The 21645-nt window shown below is 35.9% G+C and overlaps 1 protein-coding gene across 1 annotated transcript in view; it reads right to left on the minus strand.

Moving 5' to 3' along the window:
• LOC134660055 (protein Wnt-4-like) overlaps positions 1-21645 on the minus strand; it is an 85808-nt gene that overhangs the window by 4887 nt on the left and 59276 nt on the right. The window contains exons 2-4 of the mRNA XM_063515757.1: positions 5089-5227; positions 3033-3153; positions 1673-1830 (exon numbers count right to left, since the gene is read on the minus strand). Coding sequence (XP_063371827.1) covers positions 1673-1830; positions 3033-3153; positions 5089-5227 — 418 coding nt within the window. The remainder of the gene's footprint in view (positions 1-1672; positions 1831-3032; positions 3154-5088; positions 5228-21645) is intronic.

The following is a 21645-nucleotide window of genomic DNA, read 5'->3' on the forward strand; positions in this document are numbered from 1 at the left end:
TTGAGTACCTAACATAACTAAAAATTATTTCTAGCTTTTCAGTTCGCTCTTAAACTGCAGTCGTGTTTTTAATTTTTAATTAATTTATTTTAACAATATGTTTCACTTAATGAAAAGTGAGTAAAATGTCTTTAAAAAACCCATCAAAAACTGCACATTTCTAATAGGTTTTCCTGTCATCTTTAGATAAAGAACTATTTAGTGTATTTTTTTCAAAATTTTAGACTCGGCAGTTTCAGAGATAAAAGGGAGGGGGGATGGTCATTTTTTGCTTATTTTCTTGAATAACTGCTAAACTATTTATCTTAAAATTATAAAAAAAATATATTTGAGATTCTCAAAATGAGCTCTTTCATTTGATATGTAACACGATATAGTTTGAAATGCTAATGTTAATTTGCTCTTTTACCCCCCAAAAGTGGCCTCGATATTTAAAATTATTTTTTTTACGTTACATGTATTTTTAACAATATGTTTTTTTTTATGAAAAGTGTGTAAAATGTCTTTAAAAAACCCATAGGAGTCGGATCAAAAACTAAGTACTTAAGTCCGATTCACGCTTGACTGCACATTTTTAATAGGTTTTCCTGTCATAGGTAAAGAACTATTTAGTGTATTTTTTTCAAAATTTTAGACCCAGTAGTTTCAGAGATAAAGGGGGGGGGGAATGGTCATTTTTTGCCTATTTTCTGGAATAACTGCTAAACTATTTATCTTAAAATTATAAATATAATATATTTGTGATTCTCAAAATGAGCTCTTTCATTTGATATGTAACACGATATAGTTTGAAAAACTTTATTTTTTAATTTGTTCTTTTACCCCCCAAAAGTGGCCTCCATATTTAAAATTCATTTGTTTACGTTACATGTCCATCTTTGGGTCACAAACTTACATATGTGTGCCAAATTTCAACTTAATTGGTCCAGTAGTTTCGGAGGAAATAGGCTGTGACAGACGGACGGACGGACAGACAGACAGACGCACGAGTGATCCTATAAGGGTTCCGTTTTTTCCTTTTGAGGTACGGAACCCTAAAAAAGAATATAGCCGAGAATAGCTTTTGATTTTATTTATACGAGAGATTAACAAGTAGTCGTTTAGTAAGTAGGTAGGTAGTATCCGAGCAATCGGTAAACGTACTTAAATAAAATTAAAAAAAAAGATTCCGATGAAATGAGAACCTCCTCCTCTCTTTAAAAGTCGGTTAAAAAGGAAAAACATCAAACACATCCTTAAACTAGTGTATGTATTAACATCCGGTAAATTTGGCTACCTACGTAATTTTCCAGAGATCCCATCTAAGTACAGCGGCGCATCGAGAGGGGTAGTATCATAGATGTGGTGGTTTCTAATCGAATAATAAACATTGTTGATTCCAATCCTGGCTCGTTTGCACCAATTAGCTCATGGCGTGGCATGCGCGAGTACCTACTGCTGCTTGACAAGGCTTTGTAAGTCAGCAACAGTACTCAAGGCCTACCTCAGAGCATCCTCCCCACTGCCAGTGCCTTGGTGTACGTTTTCGCACCCTCGAGTCGCAAGAGCACTCGTTGAGCTCGCCTCACGAGAAAGCGCGCGCCACGGCGTGCGCTAGCGCCGCTGAAGACAGCGTGTGCGCAAACAATGCTTCACAAGACTTATTAAGTCAGCATGAGTACTCAAAGCCTACCTCAGAGCATCCTCCCCACTGCCAGTGCCTTGGTGTACGCTTCCGCACCCTCGAGTCGCAAGAGCACTCGTTGAGCTCGCCTCGCGAGCAAGCGCGCGCCACGGCGTGCGCGAGCGCCGCTGAAGACAACGCGTGCACGAACGCCGCTTCACGCGATTCTGGAATCAAGTTACGAATTATTAAGTTAATTAGCACGGTTCATGGAGAACAAAAACCTATTTCTACGAAACCATTGATTTTTGCTAAACATAGAAGGTGTAGCTGCTGCGCACATCTCCGCGCAAGATTGTTTGCGCGGTAAAGAAAAAGTCTACGCGACGTGTAATTAGAGAATTGTCATTGAAAAATAAAACTCAATCTCAAACGAATTTACATGTTTTAATTACGGGCCCCTAAAAAGGTAATCACATGGGCAGCTATGAAGGTCCTCTATCATGGGCTTTCTTTTGATCCGTACTGAACCCGATATCCTGTAGACCTATGTAGATAAATCAAGAAAATCGTGACAAGGCAGATCGGGAACATTATTATTAAGTAGATGACGGTGACGGTTATAAAATAAGATATTGTTCGATTAAAAATATTATTTGCGAATTTTGGAAACACTACAAACATTTTTTTACGCGATTTTTACATATTACTACTATTCTTTTTGGTGAGCTGGTGGCCTAGCCAAGGTGACGATCGCTTGCGCTTCGCTATCGAATCGCTTCGTGTCTCTCTATCACTCTTCCATATTAGTGTGATATTTTTAAAACAACGACTATACAAATAATTTGAAAACAACGATTTTGCGTTTTGTATAAAACATCTGATCTGTAATGTAAACGCCCTCTTAAATAACTAGCCAGAGTAAACTGACCCAGTAATATAAACACATGTCTTTTAAAATCGGCGTGATGCGATCGACAGGTGAAAATAAACGGCAGGTCTTGACGTGTGATACCTTGAAGTTTTTTTTTAAGTAATAGTTCACAGAACAAGGATATTTATTCGTTAAACAAAACTTGTTCTTTTTCTCGGTATAAAATGTTACTTATGTCATTTATGACATTTATAATATCTAGTGGTGAAAAGAAGCCTGAACGAATGTAGACAAATCTGAGAATGGTAGAAATGAGTCAAGGCCTAACGTATCTCTTAAACAGACTTACAGCCATATTCGAACTTTAAGATACGTCAAATATAAGATATTGAAAATATATGGATCGGATATGTCAGTGAAGTCAAAAGTGACGTAGGTATTTGTTTGAAGAAACGTCACTTTTCATATCTTATATCTATATCGTTTCAATATCTTATATTTTGACGTATCTTAAAGTTCGAAAACGGCTGTTAGGCGGATACGTGTAATACTTACTGTACTTGAGCACGCCTCCAAAGATGTCGGTGGAGTTCTGCACAGTGCTGCAGTTCCACCGGCTGTGTCGGAACTGGTGCTGGCACTCCTCGACGGCCTGCAGAGCGCCCGTTTGCAGCACCTGGAACACGACAGTTCTCATGTTTACATTAGGTACTAGAGTTAGACCAAGAAAAGTCCAGAGGCCGTGAGTTCAAGTCTCACCCAAGACAGTAATTTTTCCACTTTTAAATTTATTCTAAGAATAGAATTGATCCAACGATCAACGTTTCTGCTTGTTAAAAAAAATTATATAAAAAATAAAATAAAAAAAAATTAAGAAAACTCTGCAGCTATTTTGATGATGACGAGTGTTATTTTGGAAAACAATGCATGTACGTGACAAATTGAAAGTTCTAATCGCGACGGTAACTCAGCAACAACAGCAATTCAATTTATCAAGGGATTGACTGTGACATCACCCTTCTCATAACTGCACAGTAACGGTGGTCACAGACCGAATGTAACCTTTACTTGCTCGGATTGGTGAATGTGGTGTCTGTCAACCTTTATGGCAGGATTTAACTAGCTTTAAATACTAGAAGATGTAATAATAATATGGTAATCACGTAGCAGTACCTAATGAACGGCACTGATTCCTCACTGCCAAGTTAGGCTAGGGCCCAAAATTCTCTAAAATAAATAGGTACACTCCAATGGTATTTTAACCGAACAAGATATTATAATAAAACCAAATTATTTTTCCACGTTATTTTATGCTCAATAAAACAATTCCACCGAGAAATTCTAGAAACGAGCTTTGCCTGTTCAATAAAGATGTTATGTATTTTATGGCCGTGAGCATCCTATAACGTTAATACGATATAAACGGAATTATCGTATCATTAACGTTAATTGCCTCCATAATATTGTGGAGTGGAATACGCTTCACGATTCTCCGGTTTATGGAGTAATCGAAGAAGTTCACGATCGACACGAGACATTATATTATGTGTACTTATGTATGTACATGTTTCATAAAAGACTTAATTTTAAGAGATCGTATTCGGAATTTATAAATCAGCTCCCTGCATGATGAGTATATTTTATAGTTGCCTAATTTTGTTATAAATGGCAATGTCATCAACTATGATTCCTTATTTATATTATGTACTGGCACATATGGCTCGCTCATTCTCGATATAATTTTACACACACTCACAGATAAGAGTAAGTCAAATTTGAAAGTGCTATGAAGTGTGGTTTGTTTTTATCAATTGGCTTAATACCAGCTACCTATTAAAGTGAATTTGTCTGGCAACTGTTAATAACGATAACTGAATGCGCCTGCTGGATGATTCATTGATTCATCTATTAAATATGTGTGCAGTAAAAAGACATTTTCACCTCAGCAGCTCGAACAAGGGTACTTTGCTACTTAAAAACAGTGAGCAAAATCGCATTTTGCTCACTGAGTGCGACAAAATGAGCAAAATGCGATTTTGCTCACTGTTTTTAAGTAGCAAAGTACCCTTGTTCGAGCTGCTTAGGTGAAAATTTAATTGTTGGTATATCTTAAGAAAACATGAGTGAATAGAGGTAAGTGATGAAGAAGGAATACATTTTTCGGGTTCTCTAATATGTTCTCACTGCTGAGGTGAAAAGTTTTGTGAACTACACGAGATCAAAGTTATTTACATCTCGTGAGCTTTTGAGTCCCTTACTACGCTCAAGATTCTAAATTAGTATAGAATCTTTCGCTTGCACGGGACTCAAAATAAGCACTCTAAGAAATATCAAACTTTGATCTCTTGTTGTACAAATAACTATTCTCACTACTGGGTTCAGCGTAACTAATAGAACTGAAAATTATATTAGGCAAGTAAATAGATTAGGTAATTACACAATTAGTAGAAAAAATTCAACAAAATACAAATTTCAGCACAATACAAAGATCATTGCAGACGATTCCACATTCTCATTGATTTTTTGTATAAAATGCAGGTATGTGAAAACTCAGATATGTATGCGAGCATGATACATAGTTAAACAAATCTTGTGTTGTTATGTGTCTTACCTGGACCATCTTATCGGACAGTAAGCAGAGTTGTTTCTGCCGCTCGCCTAAGTAGTCTAGCCTCTGACAGTTCTCTTTGTGCAACGTGAACGTATCCAGAGACGTGTTTCCTTGGACGGGACTGGGTGCAGCTAAATTCCTGTAACAACAAAACGAATGTTTTAATTTTGTAGGAACTATTTTACATGACTCTGCTCATTGCTGAAGTAAACAAGACTGGATCCGTATACTTAAATAGGGATAATGAAAGAAATATATTCGGCTGTTAAGGAATCAGGTGACATCACGTTGAACTTTTCAATCTCGAACGCACGTTATATCTCAGCTCTGGACACTATTCCAAACTATTGGAAAAGTGTAGGTACCCATAAATAAAAATAAAATAAAATAAAAACATTTCTAGTATTTATTGCTGCACATCTAGCACGTACTGGATGTACCTACATATTTGAATACCAGTACCTACACATTTCGTAGAGAAAAATATTATTTTACCTAGTTGTTGCTATTATTCTTCCCGCAATCGCCACTTGAAAGAATCGGAGCGGACCTATGCAATAATTAGGTATGTACCTATATGAAAATTATGTATTAGCTACGACCTTTTTTGAATGAAAACAGTTAACCAAAAACTCTCGTCAAATATGCAAATATTAGGTATAAATAGATGGATACATTTCTAATCATAAAACCAATAATTAAGCCTCCTTTTTCTAAACAAAGTGTTGAGTGTTAAGTAATGACCCATATTAAAATCGGGCGGAAGTTAAGAAACGGCGGCAAAAGGAAATGGATTGATGTAGCCAACACTATTAGTCAGTGTTGCCAACTGAATGGAGGCGAAACACGCAAGGGTCTTAATGGTATAATGTGACCAGAGAATTTAATTTTTGCAATTTTACACTAGAATCATTAAAATAATAAAATGTTGAATTTAAAAACTAGAAGAATATTAAGATTTTTCAGTCACCTTTCTTAATAGTCCAATATCAATATCAATTGTCATTAAAACGACAAGGATAATTGCGACCCTAAACAAAAATAACTTTTTAATTACATTTTTAGAGACTAATTAATTGTCAGGCAATGGCCCCTAGCCTATTTATTCTCAATAAATCATCATACGTCATCAAGCCACTCCAGCCTCCACCCCATCACAACATGGATGACATAAGCAGGATTCCCTTCCCCATTCAAACAAGTTGAATGCGCTTGCTGCACGTGCAACACTCAAGGTCCTACCCCACATCCTCTCATGCTTGCAATTAAAACGAAAAACAGAGCAGAAACACAATATAAAACAACCACAAGCGCGAGCGGGACGACACGTCTCATTTACCCAAGCACTTTTTATTTCCACTCGGAGGTCGTCGGCCAATCAACGGTCTCAGCCGAGCCCGCTTCGCATTGGCCGGTTTGAATAGAGAACATTTTTTCAAAAATGGAACAAAAGGGGGTAGGTAATAGCGAGTTTTGTTTCCTTCGAGTGCTATTTGAGTGGCAGCTCTCAGGCCGCGCGGACGACTCGCTAATAACCTTACTCCTTAGTAGATTCATTGTTTTGAGCGCTCTCAGGTTAAGCCTGCTTTTCTGTTATGTTTAACGTTGTTATTTATTACTCGTTCCCTTGTTTTTGAGAGGAAAATACAGGGCAGATTAGCGTTGTTTACTTCGCTGTAGCAATCATCCTACCCTTGCATTGCAAAGTCTCACTAGGAATTGAGTGAAGGGTTTGTTTAAAAGCTGGATATGCTCAGTTTTTAAGCAAAATTGTTCTTTATAACAACGATGGTAAGTTTGATTTTAGGATACCCACATGATATACGTAGCATCGTCAACAAAAATGCAGGTTTTTTTATGACCAATTAAAACCTTTGCTATTTAAAACAAATAGCTACCTACAATGACAGCTATATAGCAGCATCGGTAAATATAAGTGCGTACATCAATTAAATGCCCACATATAACCTATATAACATGTGCCAATTACATCTAACGTAAACTAAAAACTGTATATTCAATTTATGTGAAGTTGTAGGTGTAGAATTGATTACTTAACTGTCTTGGTTCGTAATCGACTCGGCTTTGAGCTTTGAACTTCGCGGAAAAGCTCTTTAGCGGTAGAACAAATGGCTTTGAGATCTTAGAGTTTCTTAGAACGTTCACAGAAATAGAAGGCAAATACAATGTAAACTTAAATGTTGTGTTTTTTCTATGAAGCGCAGTTTTCTACGATGAAGTGCGCCTAAATTGTTTTGTATAAATAACTACTGTGTAACTTAAGGCACTGGGCAGATATCTATTAAGCAGCAGATAAGCAATCAATTTTTTAGTTCGAATTTTCTTTAACCAAATACACACTGTCTGTTTAATTACTAAAAACAGTAAAAACCGTCACCCACATAATCAATATAATCATTAGTATTTCTTACGTCTTAATGACGTGTTATAATATTGTCAGTGGATACAAACAAGATGTTACAGTTTTGGGTAATTAGCCTAAATACTGTTATCATGAGAGTGTCAACAGGAATGCAAACTGTTGACATTGGCGTCCGGTGTCGAAACTGAGCGCCTACCGCGAACCACGTTCGACGTGTTGCCTCTCTGTCGCACTTGTAAATTCGTACGTAAGTGTGACATCCGAGGTAACACGTCGAACGTGGTTCGCGGTAGGCCCTCTGCCGCGGTCCGCGCACCTCTGCGATCTCCGTAGAATCCGTGGAAAACGAAACGCATCGGATTGTCCAAGCTACCCACCAAGCATTAAGTTTAATTCTAAAGTCAGTCAATTATTTGGGCCGATTTTTATTTTGATGCCGTTTTTTATTTTCGTCATTTTTCGATAAAGTTGCCGAATAGATAGCGTTCCTTACTCTGGAAAATATAAGCGCAATTTCACGTAGTTACGAAAACGTATGGAAATTTCGTAACTCAACTGAAAATTACATATTTTTTTTTAGCCATACCAGAGTTTTGTGTTTATTGCACTCAAATTCACCTATTTTTTACCTCTTCAAGCATATAATCAGTCTAAACTAGTCTAAAGGATGTCTTACGCTAGACCGGGCCATGCCCAGGCCGAGGCATCCGACATGTAATTTTCTATGATCTTTGATGGCTGATCGGTGATCATGTGGTGCTTTCCATAGAAAACTAAGCGCCGAAAGCTCCGGCCCCGCCCCGGCCCGGTCTAGCGTGAGTCATCCTTAAGAAAGTGTTTTAAAATATGACTCACGAACACCAAAACTTTCCCAGACCCATTTTCAAACCCACAACGACCACTTTCAACCCCTAAACGACATAAATGACAGCTACGTTTTTAGACCGATGCACCGTTTAGTCAAGTCAGCGTAGTCAGACCTATAATTGCTTTCGAAACACCGTCAAATATTAGCTCCAAGTAGGTATGACGTCATCATGTGAGTCACAGGTCACAGATGCCCCTCGAGGCAGTTTATAGCAAATGAAACTTGCATTATTTACGGACTGGATTGAAGAGTAGCTAGGTAACGTCGGATGCCCGAATTTTTGCAAACACGACACACTTTCATTTGCGATATTAAGTAAAGATATGTAATGAGAACTTTTCGACAGATAGAGCCAAGTGCAACTATAATTAATTATGCAAGTTGATTTATTTAGCCTTAGCGACCTTGACCATAGATTTAGATTTATTTATTTCATTACATTAAATTGCAATATACATTTTCTAGTTCTAATTTATACGAATTTATAACGTTACAAAAACATAAATTAAACATATATTATGGCCGGAATATGTACGTAAATTTAACATTCTTAAAGTGAAATAAATCTTTTATAACTTTCAAATCTAAAAAAAATTAAGATTAATCAATAATCAAAGTTATCTCAAGGAAGCAGTGATAATAGGTACATATATGGTGTTTAGGAGCGCCTACACTTGTAGGTAACGAATTTGTGACTGAGTGTCATATTCTTTCATACTTATTGGTATTTATATTGTCGCTGAAAAATGTTGTAATAAAAGCTATCGTCTGATTACAATTTTGCGAGAAAATTTTACTACCCGTCGACGCTATTAAACGTGAAAGTGAAAACTGTCGTTACGTAGTAAATCTTTATTAGCCGTTCGATATTGTCTTTTATGAAACAATAAAGTTCGGCGAACATTTCACTCGCCATTTTATTCTTCAATAAACTGTTTATTGACGCAAATCTTTATTGACAGCTTAACTGGTCGCTCACTATAATGACACAGTAAAATCGTCGTTTTGAGTTATCTATACTATACCTACCTATCTATATCATATCAAGACATTAAATAAAATACAGCATGATTGTAAACTCATCGTGTTTTCCAATCTTCACTACCTAAGGAATAAAATCATCAATAAAAATACCAAGATTACCAAGTATAGGTAATAGGTTGACAAGCAGCACATATTATTTGCGAGAACAGTCAGGCGAATAATCCAACTTTAATTAAATAACTCAAACACATAATATTCAATTAAAAAACAATTTTTAAGAAATTAGAGCACGGGAAATTTGTGCGTATGTGATAAAAACTAGAACAACACTTCATAGTAACAAAACTTCCGCGAGACACAGACATATTAAATATGGGTATTAGCAATTTTCGACTTAAAATACGTCAGTGACCCGTTTTAATATATTTAAATAGAAAACCTTCTGTCAACAGAAGCCTACTGTTGACTTGGTATTTCGCTATCATTCTCATAATTCAAACTAATAATCCTAATTTAACGTATATAAATGTAATAACATTAGCGCATATTTATCGCACGCAGAATTCCCAGTTTCACTGCATGTGTTGCTTTATTTATCGCACCACAGTAAACAGCTAGTTTTGAGCTTGCGGCCTCACTTATGAGGTTAACTGCCATCGTTGTCGACTCGTGACTATAATGTTAAGACTGTTAATTAAAAAAATATTATATACCTTTGTAATAATAGCAGGGTCGGCAATTAAGAGCTTAAAATGTAAGAACTCTGAAATTCCAATAAATAATTAATGATATATTTAATAATTTGTTATATTTTTAAGGCAAATAATTCACACTAGCTTAATTTAGTATGTAAGTACATCAGGTAGGTAGTATGTCAAACTTTACTACGCCAGTATTGTCACTAAACCCTTTTTTTATCTTTGTTTTTTTTTATTGTGATTCATTTTCTTCATTTCAGTGCATTTTATTTGCTGTAGTTGATGCATACTTTACAATACATGTTGGATTATACAGGGTGCTTCCTGTAACAGGAGCAATAAATTAATCTAAAGGCTGTACACCTCAAACTGATCAACATTTTTTCAGAAACTTTTAAAAATTATGAATCCTTTAGACTTCCTCTTTTTCATACAAAATAAATATTGCCTTCAATGTACGCTGACATCAGTTTATTTGACGTTGCTTGTCACGCTTTAAACATAACAAAATTTGCAATACATTGCGTCTTAGAATAAACTTTAAAGTGTAATAAAAATCAAATCATGAGTTATTTTCAAAAGTTGCTGAACAAATGTTGGTCAGTTTGAGGAGTACAGCCTACAGTTTAATTTATTGCTCCTGTTACAGGAAACACCCTGTATAGATACAAGGTAATTATCCCGTTGCCATTACGGAAATGAACTGTGAATGCATTCAACAACCCGTGATTATTATTAATGATATAAAACTATGATCAATAACCAAAATAACCAGTTTTCATACGGAAACGTCAATTTTCTAGACAACTTATCTTCGAAATGATTAACTAAGATTTTGCTGGTATTTTGTCACACTGTGAATTTGAAACATTTCTAAGTTACGCGTGTTGTCTCTTTTATACAGACACTAATTTTAGTTCAGCTGATTTTACCTAACACTTAAATTTATACATTTATGCTTCCAATGCAAGCAAACGTCAAACATGTCTCTAATAGATAAATAAGCACAAGAGTACTAAATAGCCACAAAGACAATACTTTTAGTAGGAAAATTAACCACTAAAATAAAACGGCAACCTCAAAACCCTCATTTTCCTTACAAGACATTTCTCTCATAGGATTTAGGTATTAAAGCGACTACTAATGGACTCGTCCGTCCAATTTTGTTCCGACCATCTGCATCTTGGGGATTAACTTGCTCTTTGTTTGCGCTTTGATATGTATTTCTATTTTAATAGCTCGGTCCTTTTTGTTTTAGCGACTCTTCGAAAAAATAACTCCATTATATAGGTACTGTAAAGAATAATTAGTTATACCACAGTCAAAGCTAATATTAAGTACTTATACTTACTTTACTTTCATGAAATATACGCATATAGTTCAATATTTACCCTAGTTACCAGCCCATTTTTGCTCGAATTTCTAGTTTCATAGCTTAATTTTATACGTTTACACAATCACATAGCAAAGCGCATTATGTTGAAGTGACACTAAATACCTTCCATTTGAATACCTATTAAATAGCTTTAAGATTTCTTAATGTTTAGTTATAGGTCACTTAAAGATAAAGTCAATAAGTTTTCATAAGCTTTCAACGTGGTAAAGACACTCGTTATACTCGTTTTGTACTGGCCAACCAACTTGTATAATAAAGCCACATAACGCTCTATGCGTTAATCACGGAAGTTCATTACGACAGGTATACATTTATTGCATTGTACTTATACAGCATGTGGCCTGTAACACGGGGAAAAATTAAAACGTAGATTCTACTCCTCAACCTAGACAATGTTTGTTCAACGACTTTTAAAAATAACTTGTGGTTTAGATTTTAAAACACTTAAATCCCGTGTCTTCTCCGAGACCACGGCGACAACGCCGTCCTCGAAACGTCAGAGGTAAATCTTTAAAACTTAGATACGCGATTAAGTCCCGTTGTACAATTTAATAATACTTTAAAATTTATTCGAACACGCAATGTATCAAGAAATTGATTATGCCTGTACGGTGACAAGACTGACAGGCAATGTCAATTAGACGGAATTTAAAGTACATTGAAAATATTATTTAGTTTGTTTGAAAAAGGGACAATCTTAAGACTACATAATTTCAAAAAGTTGTTGGACAAAAGTTTTATTGTTTGAGGAGTAGAATCTACGTTTTAATTATTAGCCCGTGTTACAGGCCACATGCTTTATACAATCTGTTGTAAGAATGTTATACGAGTAAATAAACATATTTGACTAAGGAAAGAGACATACGGAAGACTTGTTTTGAGTAGAGGGCCCTTTACGCGACTCTCAGGTCGGTGGCTATAATTCGCTCACCCCTCGCATCATATCGCGCGGATTGTAAAATGAAATGGATCGTAAAACAACCCCAGCCGTAACTTTACCCGGAGGACTTAATATGTCCGAGCTTTAGATTTCTTTTTCAGACAGATTTTGTGCCTATTTTTATAATTAGCTAGAACTTAATCGAATTTTACGCTGAGGTATAGCTAAAACTTGTTTAAACTATCGTAAACTTGAGATGAACTAGTATCAAATATGTGATTTTATTCGAAAATATGATTAACTCAAAATATCTTATCCTTATTTTTAGAACCATTATAGACAGAAAGTTGTTCCTCGATGACTAGCTAATTAGCGGTTGGTTTCATAGAACAAATTTCGAATTTTACTGTTTATCATTAAATATTCACTAGTACTCAATTTGTAGTAGGTACGGTTATTTTTGATAATTTTCGGTGACAATGTAATAGATTTAACAAAAAGAAATTTTCACGCAACAGCAATATCGTAAACCAAAGTAAAGCTATTAGGTACATAAAACTTTCATCTCTCAGACCAATATTTCGTGTAACCTACCAGACGAAGGTGTAATTTGTGGCCCCTCATTGAACGGCAGAAATGCAGCAAAAAACCCACATCTACCGGCGTGTCCAATTTGAGCTAGTGAAAAATGGACCTTTATTATCCTTACTAAATTATTATAGGACCACCCCTACTATGGTCAACGCATAGGTGTTCTAGAAAGTGAAATTGTTTCATATTCAATTACGATTCAAGTGAATTAAATTTCTCGAATGGAAACATAAGTGAGTTTCTCGAATAGTAAGTACAGTTGTCTACTAAATTAATTAACGTAGAATATTTATAATTTTCAGTAATTAGATAGTAATTATATGATGTCCCAAAAACGTGAAGCAAAGCCTCTATCTACAATTACATTAACTAATTCAAAAATAGTTAAATAACCGACATTTATTTATTTATTTAACAATATACATATTTACACGGCATTACAGACAAGCCAATACACCGAGAAATCAAAACATTGCAAAATACACAGTATACAAACACATGAAACATATAACGAGACAGTAAATTAAACACAAGTACTGGACAGCCGTCATCATAAACCAATGTATTATACAGGGTGCTTCCTGTAACAGGAGCAATAAATTAAACTAAAGGCTGTACTCCTCAAACTGACCAACATTTGTTCAGCAACTTTTAAAAATTATGAATCTTTTAGGCTTCCTCTTTTTCATATAAAATAAATATTGCCTTCAATGTACGCTGACATCCGTGTGTTTGACGTTGCTTGTCACCAGGCCTCGGAGTTTTTTTAGCACGGTAAGACTAAGGAGAGCTATGGAGTCTTTGTTAACATTAAAATTAAGTTCATACTCATACTCATCCTCATTAATTAAGTACAAGTAAATTATGTACAGCTCTAGACCTAATAAATATCAGCGATCATCACAATAACGAAATACGTAACTATATATTCATGACATAATGTGACATCTGATTTACTCATACACATATTTAGGTAAAGAGGTTTAATCATAAGTGGCCTATCACTTAAAAAAGTACTTAAGACATGCAACCTATGATTATAAACATTGGTAATACGTATTCGACATATTAAAACGATATTCCATAGATATTAAAACTGTTTATTATTCATTAAGGTTGATATAGAGCTACAATATTTTAGAATAGTTATGCGTTACTCTTCCTTACGTCTACAAAACAGTTCGTTCACACATAATGGGCAGTATAAACGTCGTAAGTCGCATTCATGGGCATCATTTTCAAGACACCAATATCCTTATCTTAACAGTAATTATAGTATGTAGGTACGTTAAGTACTTAAATAAAATATTGTAGCGATGACACTGCAATATGGGTAATATAATAATATTAACATACACATATACATATTATTACTTTTTTATAATATAACTTTTAATTAAATATATGTAAACAGAATTCATTACATATAAGTAGTCTAAGTATTTATAAAACGATTCGGACGAACTTAATTAATGAGGATGAGTATGAGTATGAATTTAATTTTAATGTTAACAAAGACTCCATAGCTCTCCTTAGTCTTACCGTGCTAAAAAAACTCCGAGGCCTGCTTGTCACGCTTTAAACATAACAAAATTTGCAATACATTGCGTCTTAGAATAAACTTTAAGGTGTAATAAAAATCAAAACATGAGTTATTTTCAAAAGTTGCTGAACAAATGTTGGTCAGTTTGAGGAGTACAGCCTACAGTTTAATTTATTGCTCCTGTTACAGGAAGCACCCTGTATACGCGCGTATAATCTCTTAAATTTTAAATGAAAGAGATCTTTATTAGCAAATTCGCGACATCTAACTCAAAAACGAAGGAAAAGTTAATTTCATTTATAAACCGGGTGCAACAGTATATTTTTTATCGGCAATAACAGGCCCTTGAAACCCGTGGTAAGGGCCGGGGGCAGACATCGTAACTTTACGATTTCAACTTTACTGCACCGTGCACCGTGTGGGGAAAAAATAAATTGGAAAGTGACGCCCTCTGATAGTGTAAGACGCATTTTATGACTACCTAAGTCCCCGTGTAAAAAATTGAGCTCCTTTATACGTAAGTACGTAAGGTTTGATACTCCACTCGTGTATCATGTACAATACGTACATAGGATGCAATATGCAGTACCTATTCGCAACGAGGCGGGAGCGGGAGTCATGTTGATAAAGTCATAACGCTGAAGTAGTTGGCCTGCGCCGCTGTCTCTCGGCAGAGGGCCTACCGCGAACCACGTTCGACGTGTTGCCTCCCTGTCACACTTACGTACGAATTTACAAGTGCGACAGGGAGGCAACACGTCGAACGTGGTTCGCAGTAGGCCCTCAGTTTTGCGGTCCCAAATGCCATGTCTAACAACATACCTAAATTGTTAGCCATTACTGGCCCTAAACTATCTCTTCGACCATTTCCCATAAGGTATGACAAGATGGTAGATATAATGTTATACTTTTGACGTGTATCTGATTCGCTCCTTTTGATGCTGACTGTACTTCGGGCATTTATGATACCTATTGTTAGAAATGTTAGAATCACCCATAAATTCAAAGGCACACAAGAAAATGTAATTATTTGTGTCCCACATTGTCCAGATAGCAATCATAGTAATCGAGTTTCCAGATGGTATACCTAAGTCGTGTCAACTTGTATCAGACCAAATCAGACTCTAATGCCCAACGTGGAACCAAAGGCCCATCATTTGAATCCCACGGGCCACCTGCCTTTCAACGGGCCCAAATATTAGTGTAAAAAACCAAATACCATCTAATGACGTGGGGAGATTGATGACAATTGTGGATGGTCCCGCTCTCAAGTGGCTACGGATTTATGTGAGTTATATTTAATAAAAATAAGTATGTATTAATTATCATACCTATTATAATTTTAAAAAAATGCACTAAAATGCGGACTAGATTACTAGCAATAATAAATTGTCATACTTTCGTTCCGTTATTCCATATTAAGTATTTAATTTAATTTCAATCCCTCCTCTGTCAATAGTAATTTAATTACTTAAAAGTAATGTATTTCTTATTGATAGTATCTGGATCACATAAAGTATTAGATACCTAATGGAATTATTTAATAATCTGGCTTATTAAACTTACCTATACATGATACACTGAAGGACAAGTTATCAAAGCTCTTAGGTATAAATAGTTGGCTAAGAAGTTCTAACGTCTATCAGATCACTGAAATCTAATCTAAACCCTTGGACACAACGATTCTGTCGCCGACTGTACGTCTCCATGTCGCCCTATTGTAGCGCCTGACATTTGTGTAACCGCCATGTTATTGTAAATAGGCAGACCTCCTGACTACTTACAATTCTTGATTGATCGAATTTTTAAATATTTTAAACGTACGTTCGTAACTAAGTAAAAGAGTTTTAAGCCAGCTCGAATACAGTCGGATTAGAATTAACATAATATTTATACAATGACGAATATTATAAATAAAAATAGTATTCATAGGCTAAATTGAAGGCAAGTAAACCACTTTTGAAGTAACCGCTTAAAAATCGTACAGGCTAAGGCGATTTTTTTTGGATTGCTTTTGTTAGTATCAGTCTTTATAATCTAAAATTAATCCTTCATTGCAGTGTAGGTATTTCATTGTTAATTTCTCTAACCTCTACTGATTCACTTAATTTATTAATTTCATCGGTCTCACATTTTTATACAATCCTCAAACTCATACATTTTCGCGGCTTCTTGGAAAATAAACTATCTGTCATACATTTGTCTCACCGTCGCTGTTTGTTTTGGTGGTCTTAGACATGTTTATAGCTGTTGGTTTTCCATGTATGTAATAATAATAAATAAATAAAATAAATAAGTACCTAATGTGGAAACAATGTATTGTAAACATTACTTATTACTACTACTAAGCTGAGACCAGCCTAAGATTAAGCTAAAATGGTAAAGGAATGTCCAATGGCTTCATTGCAAATTGCGTAGGCGAATTGTAATTTTAATGCTACATTCGACAGCCAGCATTACGTGTTTTACCAAGTTTTACAACCAAATTAAAGCGGGCTCGTTTTAAGGCCCCCATAAAAGTAATAGCTACTTATTAAAGAGTTAGTTTTTATTGCGTTATCGATGGCATCCTGTAACGTCATTATATACATAGTTGAAGCTTTGTCTTCAGTATAAGATAGAGTAGACGTAAGCTTCTTTTGATTTCTGGAATATCCCGAGCAAATTATTTTGCTTTTAAGTCTTTGTACGATTAAGGATACAGGATTTAATGTCCACTTAGTAACTTAGGTATTTTAACTAAGGTTAATCGTAGAATAGAAGAACTCCACCTAAACAAATTGAGCTCACTGATTCCGAGTGAAGCTGCAGCGACCATACGAAAACGTCCGCCTTGCGACCACGTTTCATAATTCATGAAAACAAATTTTTATAAGTGACAAGGACAATTATCTTATTTTTAAGGTCACTTATGTCGCCTAAGATATATATGATACATGAATATTGTGATGCGTCAGTATTCCGACATTTTAAATTCCATCAATAGCTCACTAAGCCATTACCTACAAATAAACAAAAAAAAACTTAAAAAAATATATATTTCAAGTTAACCAAATCTCAAATACACTGTCGAGGTATGACGTAACTGAAAACGTTTAAGCCAATAAAAAGTAAAGTAATAAAAAACAAACTATTTAATCGAGCATACAATCAAACCGAGTTGAATGGATGCTAAACAAATTATGAAATCCGATACGTATAGAGCGATCCATCATATTTTTGACAGACGAGAAGTTCTGGCTACCTTTTGTGTGAGTTTTTGTTTGTTTAAGTACCGTTCAACCGGTGTTTTAAAGGTCTGATGATTTTAATAAACCAATTTAATTTATTGGATATTGTTGTACATTGAATACCAAGATGTTAAACCAATCAAACATCAACGTAATTAAAGGGCATAATAATAATAATTATAATTACCGAATATATCTGCGTTTTAATTTTAATGGACTAGCATTTGTGGATCGTTTCTTTTTTTAAAGCGATTTATAAAGTACCATACAAGGAATGCATGTGTTAAAACACGAAATGAAGTAGTGTTAAATAAATTAAGGATGACTCACGCTAGAGCGGGCCGTGCCCGGGCCGAGGCGGTGATCACGTGATGCTTTCCATAGAAAACGAAGCGACGGGAGCTCCGGCCCGGCCCGGTCTAGCGTGAGTTATCCTTTAAGTATATGGCTATGACTAACCTGTAGTTATTAATTTCCCTACTAGCAAGTTTTGTTACACGCATCGACGGAACTCTACCTACTTGAACAATGAATTTATTGGTAGAGCAAAAGAAACTTGTAATTTTCGCGGACGTCCCGTCATAAATATCAATTTGAGAGTGAGCAGGACGGCAAAATTACAGGTTTAGTGTTGCCACTAAAGTGATTTAGTGCTTTTCGGCGGGGCTAGGGCGACTCTCCATGGCACCTGGTGAAAATGAAAGCGTTAAGATAGAGCTACGTCATTTTAAGTCAAGCAAGGGGCAGCTTAAAGAACATGGATACAATATATAACATTTAGAAGAAAATAACCGGAGGTTTAGTGATGAGAGATGACTTCAAAATTTAAGAATGTGGTTAAGGCGTGAATGTAGGTATAGGTAGGTATGTAACATTATTTACTTATAACTATGTAGATTGGCGCATTATCTGTGGGTATTATTATATGATTATCATCAACTTATCACCCGATAGCACCAGCGGACTGCTGGACAAAAGCTTCTCTAGGACAAGGCTTCTCACAAGGTATCTGTGGCAACACGAGACAACTCTCTCTCTCTATGATTCCAGCTAGATCATGGCTGTATTGTTTGTACTTTATAAAACTTAAATAATGAATGCATATGTGTTTCATTTAAGTGATGGTTTTAATTAACATCTAAAACCCATAACAACCAGCCTAACCCGCTGCCCTCTCGACCAGCCTTTGACCAAAGAAAATACTAACCTCCAGGAGATTTTATTCCACGAACAAACTTTGTGTAGTTTCACGAACACACAAACACACTCGGATGGTAGCATCAGCAGTGTGAGCGCAGCACTACACGCATATTAACAGAGGTATATCATTACATTATGCGATAGTCGCCGGTGAGACTTATGCTTACGCCTCGGTTTAAGTTGACGACGGCCGTTTAACTGGCTTATTGATTGCGATGTGTGAGGTGTAAACACTGCATTTATCGTTTCATATTAAATATATAAGTTAGTATACACACACTTCGTACTATGAAAAACGGCATACAAAAAACCCCCTTTCTACCTCCCGGCCTATGAATAAAATGCAACTAGGAAAGACAAGGAGGTGATTCCATAACTATAACAACTTATCACCAGCGGACTGCTGGACAAAAGCTTCTCTCAAGGATATTATAAACAACAACCAGCCTCGCCCGCTATTCTCAACCAGCCTTTGACCAAAGAAAATACTAACCTCCAGGAGATTTTGGTCCTCAAACAAACTTTGTGTAGTTTCACGAACACACAAACTGCCGTATTCGAACTTCAAGATATTCACAAGTGACGACACGTACTAGATCCATTCTAGATACGTTATAGTTTAGATTTCAACTAGTTCTCTTTTGCAGCGCAATTCGGGCAACCAATGTCACTTTTACGTTAGACAGAGTTAGATATCTATTAGATGTGAATTGGATCGCTAAGTCATATCTTGTGGAAATCGTTCAAGAGTATCTCCAGAATCGCGCAAATGTCAAATTTGACAGGTTAGATCTTAAACATATCGTTATCGTATCTTGGCGATGTCTAGAAGATATCTAACAGATGTCTATTTCAAAATTCGAATCGGGCCCAAGCACACTCGGATGGTAGCGTCAGCAGTGTGAACGCAGCACTACACGCATATTAACAGAGGTATATCATTACATTATGCCATAGTCGCCGGTGAGGTTCATGCTTACGTCTCGGGTTAAGTCGACGACGGCGGGTTAACTGGCTTATTGATTGCGATATGTGAGGTGTAAACACTGCATTTATCGCTTCATATTAAACATATAAGTTAGTATACACACACTTCATACTATGAAAAACGGCATACCAAAAACCCCCTTTCTACCTCCCGGCCTATGAATAAAATGCCACTAGGAAAGACAAGGAGGTGATTCCATAACTATAACATTACGAGTAATTTGTCTTGTATAAACAGCAACAATAGAAAGTGCATTATACTTAAACGATCTAAATAAAAGTTCGTGTCTTCGCTTCGCTGTTGTGTTTAATTTTGTGTACAGTCGACGTCGAATATACATATATTTCACACTTTTCGACCTTACTAATTCTCTGTAATACCTACGGCGAAAAATTAAACATAATCGTGAACGCATTGACAGTACAAAAATTATGCTCTACCTAATTTTTTTTGTTTCATGTTTTTCTTCTTGAGCACTTTATTTACTTACTTACATAGTTTTCACTTTTAAAATTCTATACTTTTAGTCAGAATATAGTATTCGTAATAGATAGGCAATGGTAATGTAAACCTTTGTTAAAAGATTTGTCTGATCTGATGGATAATTCGAAATATTATGATGAAATTTATTATTAAATTTAAATAACGTACAATGCCTCAAGGGCTGATTTGTTAGCTGTACGTCCAATACGCAGTTCGTCCAAATCGCATTTCGTCCATTCGTCTACTACGCAGTTCGTCCATAAGTGATGCGTCAATTTCGTGATTCGTCAATACGCAGTTCGTCCATTTCGCGATTTGTCACTCAGCATTTCGTCCATTTCGCGATTCATCATTACGGAGATCGTCCATTTCGTGATTCGTCTATTTAAGAGGATATGGGAAATGAGAAAATGGTCAATAATATCAGGTACGCCGATGATATGCTGCTAGTGGGACCCACGGTCGGAGCCGTTAACGAGTTGTTAGGGATGTGCGAGTCATATGCAATATGCATAAACCCACGGGCTTTGCTATAATGTAAAAAAAGTGAGCTTCTTGTGTTCACATCTAACCGAAGAAGAAGAAAAAGTTGCGAAGTTTCTGACAATTGTCACAAAATTTAAAAGAATATAATACAATGATGGTGGCAAACAGGAATTCGGCCCGCCCGATGGTAAGCGGTAACCGTAGCCCATGGATGCCTGTGACGTCAGCAACAGTTATGTTTTACAATTGTCGCACCTGTCACCGTGGTGAAATAGGAGCCAAGTGTGTCGTACAAAGGCTTACGTAACTCAGACAAACGGTTCGAATTTTCATAAATCACCCGTGGCTGCAGTAATGAGAGACGCATAATTATATTTTTCTTGACAAGACATATAGGTACGAGTTGGACGGAATGCCTACTGGACAAAACGTGTGTTGGACTAAATCCATGTTGGACGACTTGCTATTGGACGAAATACGTGTTGACGTAATACGCGCTGGACGAAATGCTGTTGGACGAAATGCATGTTAGACCAAATACGTGTTGGACGAAATGCGAATTGAAATATCATTTGGACGAACTGCGTATTGGACGTACAGCTAACAAATCAAAATAACATATTTTAAATCAGTCAACACTTATATAATGAGGTAATTATTTATTTGGAAAGCCAGCTCTTTTGCACTTGATATTTTCACTAAATGTTAAAGCTACGAGTATGTTGCAAAACTCTCAAATAAATCAAAATGTATTGGAACCGGGGCGCTCAAATGCGATTAAGACAAAACCGGATTTAGCCAATTAGCTGATGCCAAAAATGCACTAA

The sequence above is a fragment of the Cydia amplana genome, chromosome 2 (assembly GCF_948474715.1).
Source record: "Cydia amplana chromosome 2, ilCydAmpl1.1, whole genome shotgun sequence".
In the NCBI taxonomy this organism is placed as follows: Eukaryota; Metazoa; Arthropoda; class Insecta; order Lepidoptera; family Tortricidae; genus Cydia; species Cydia amplana.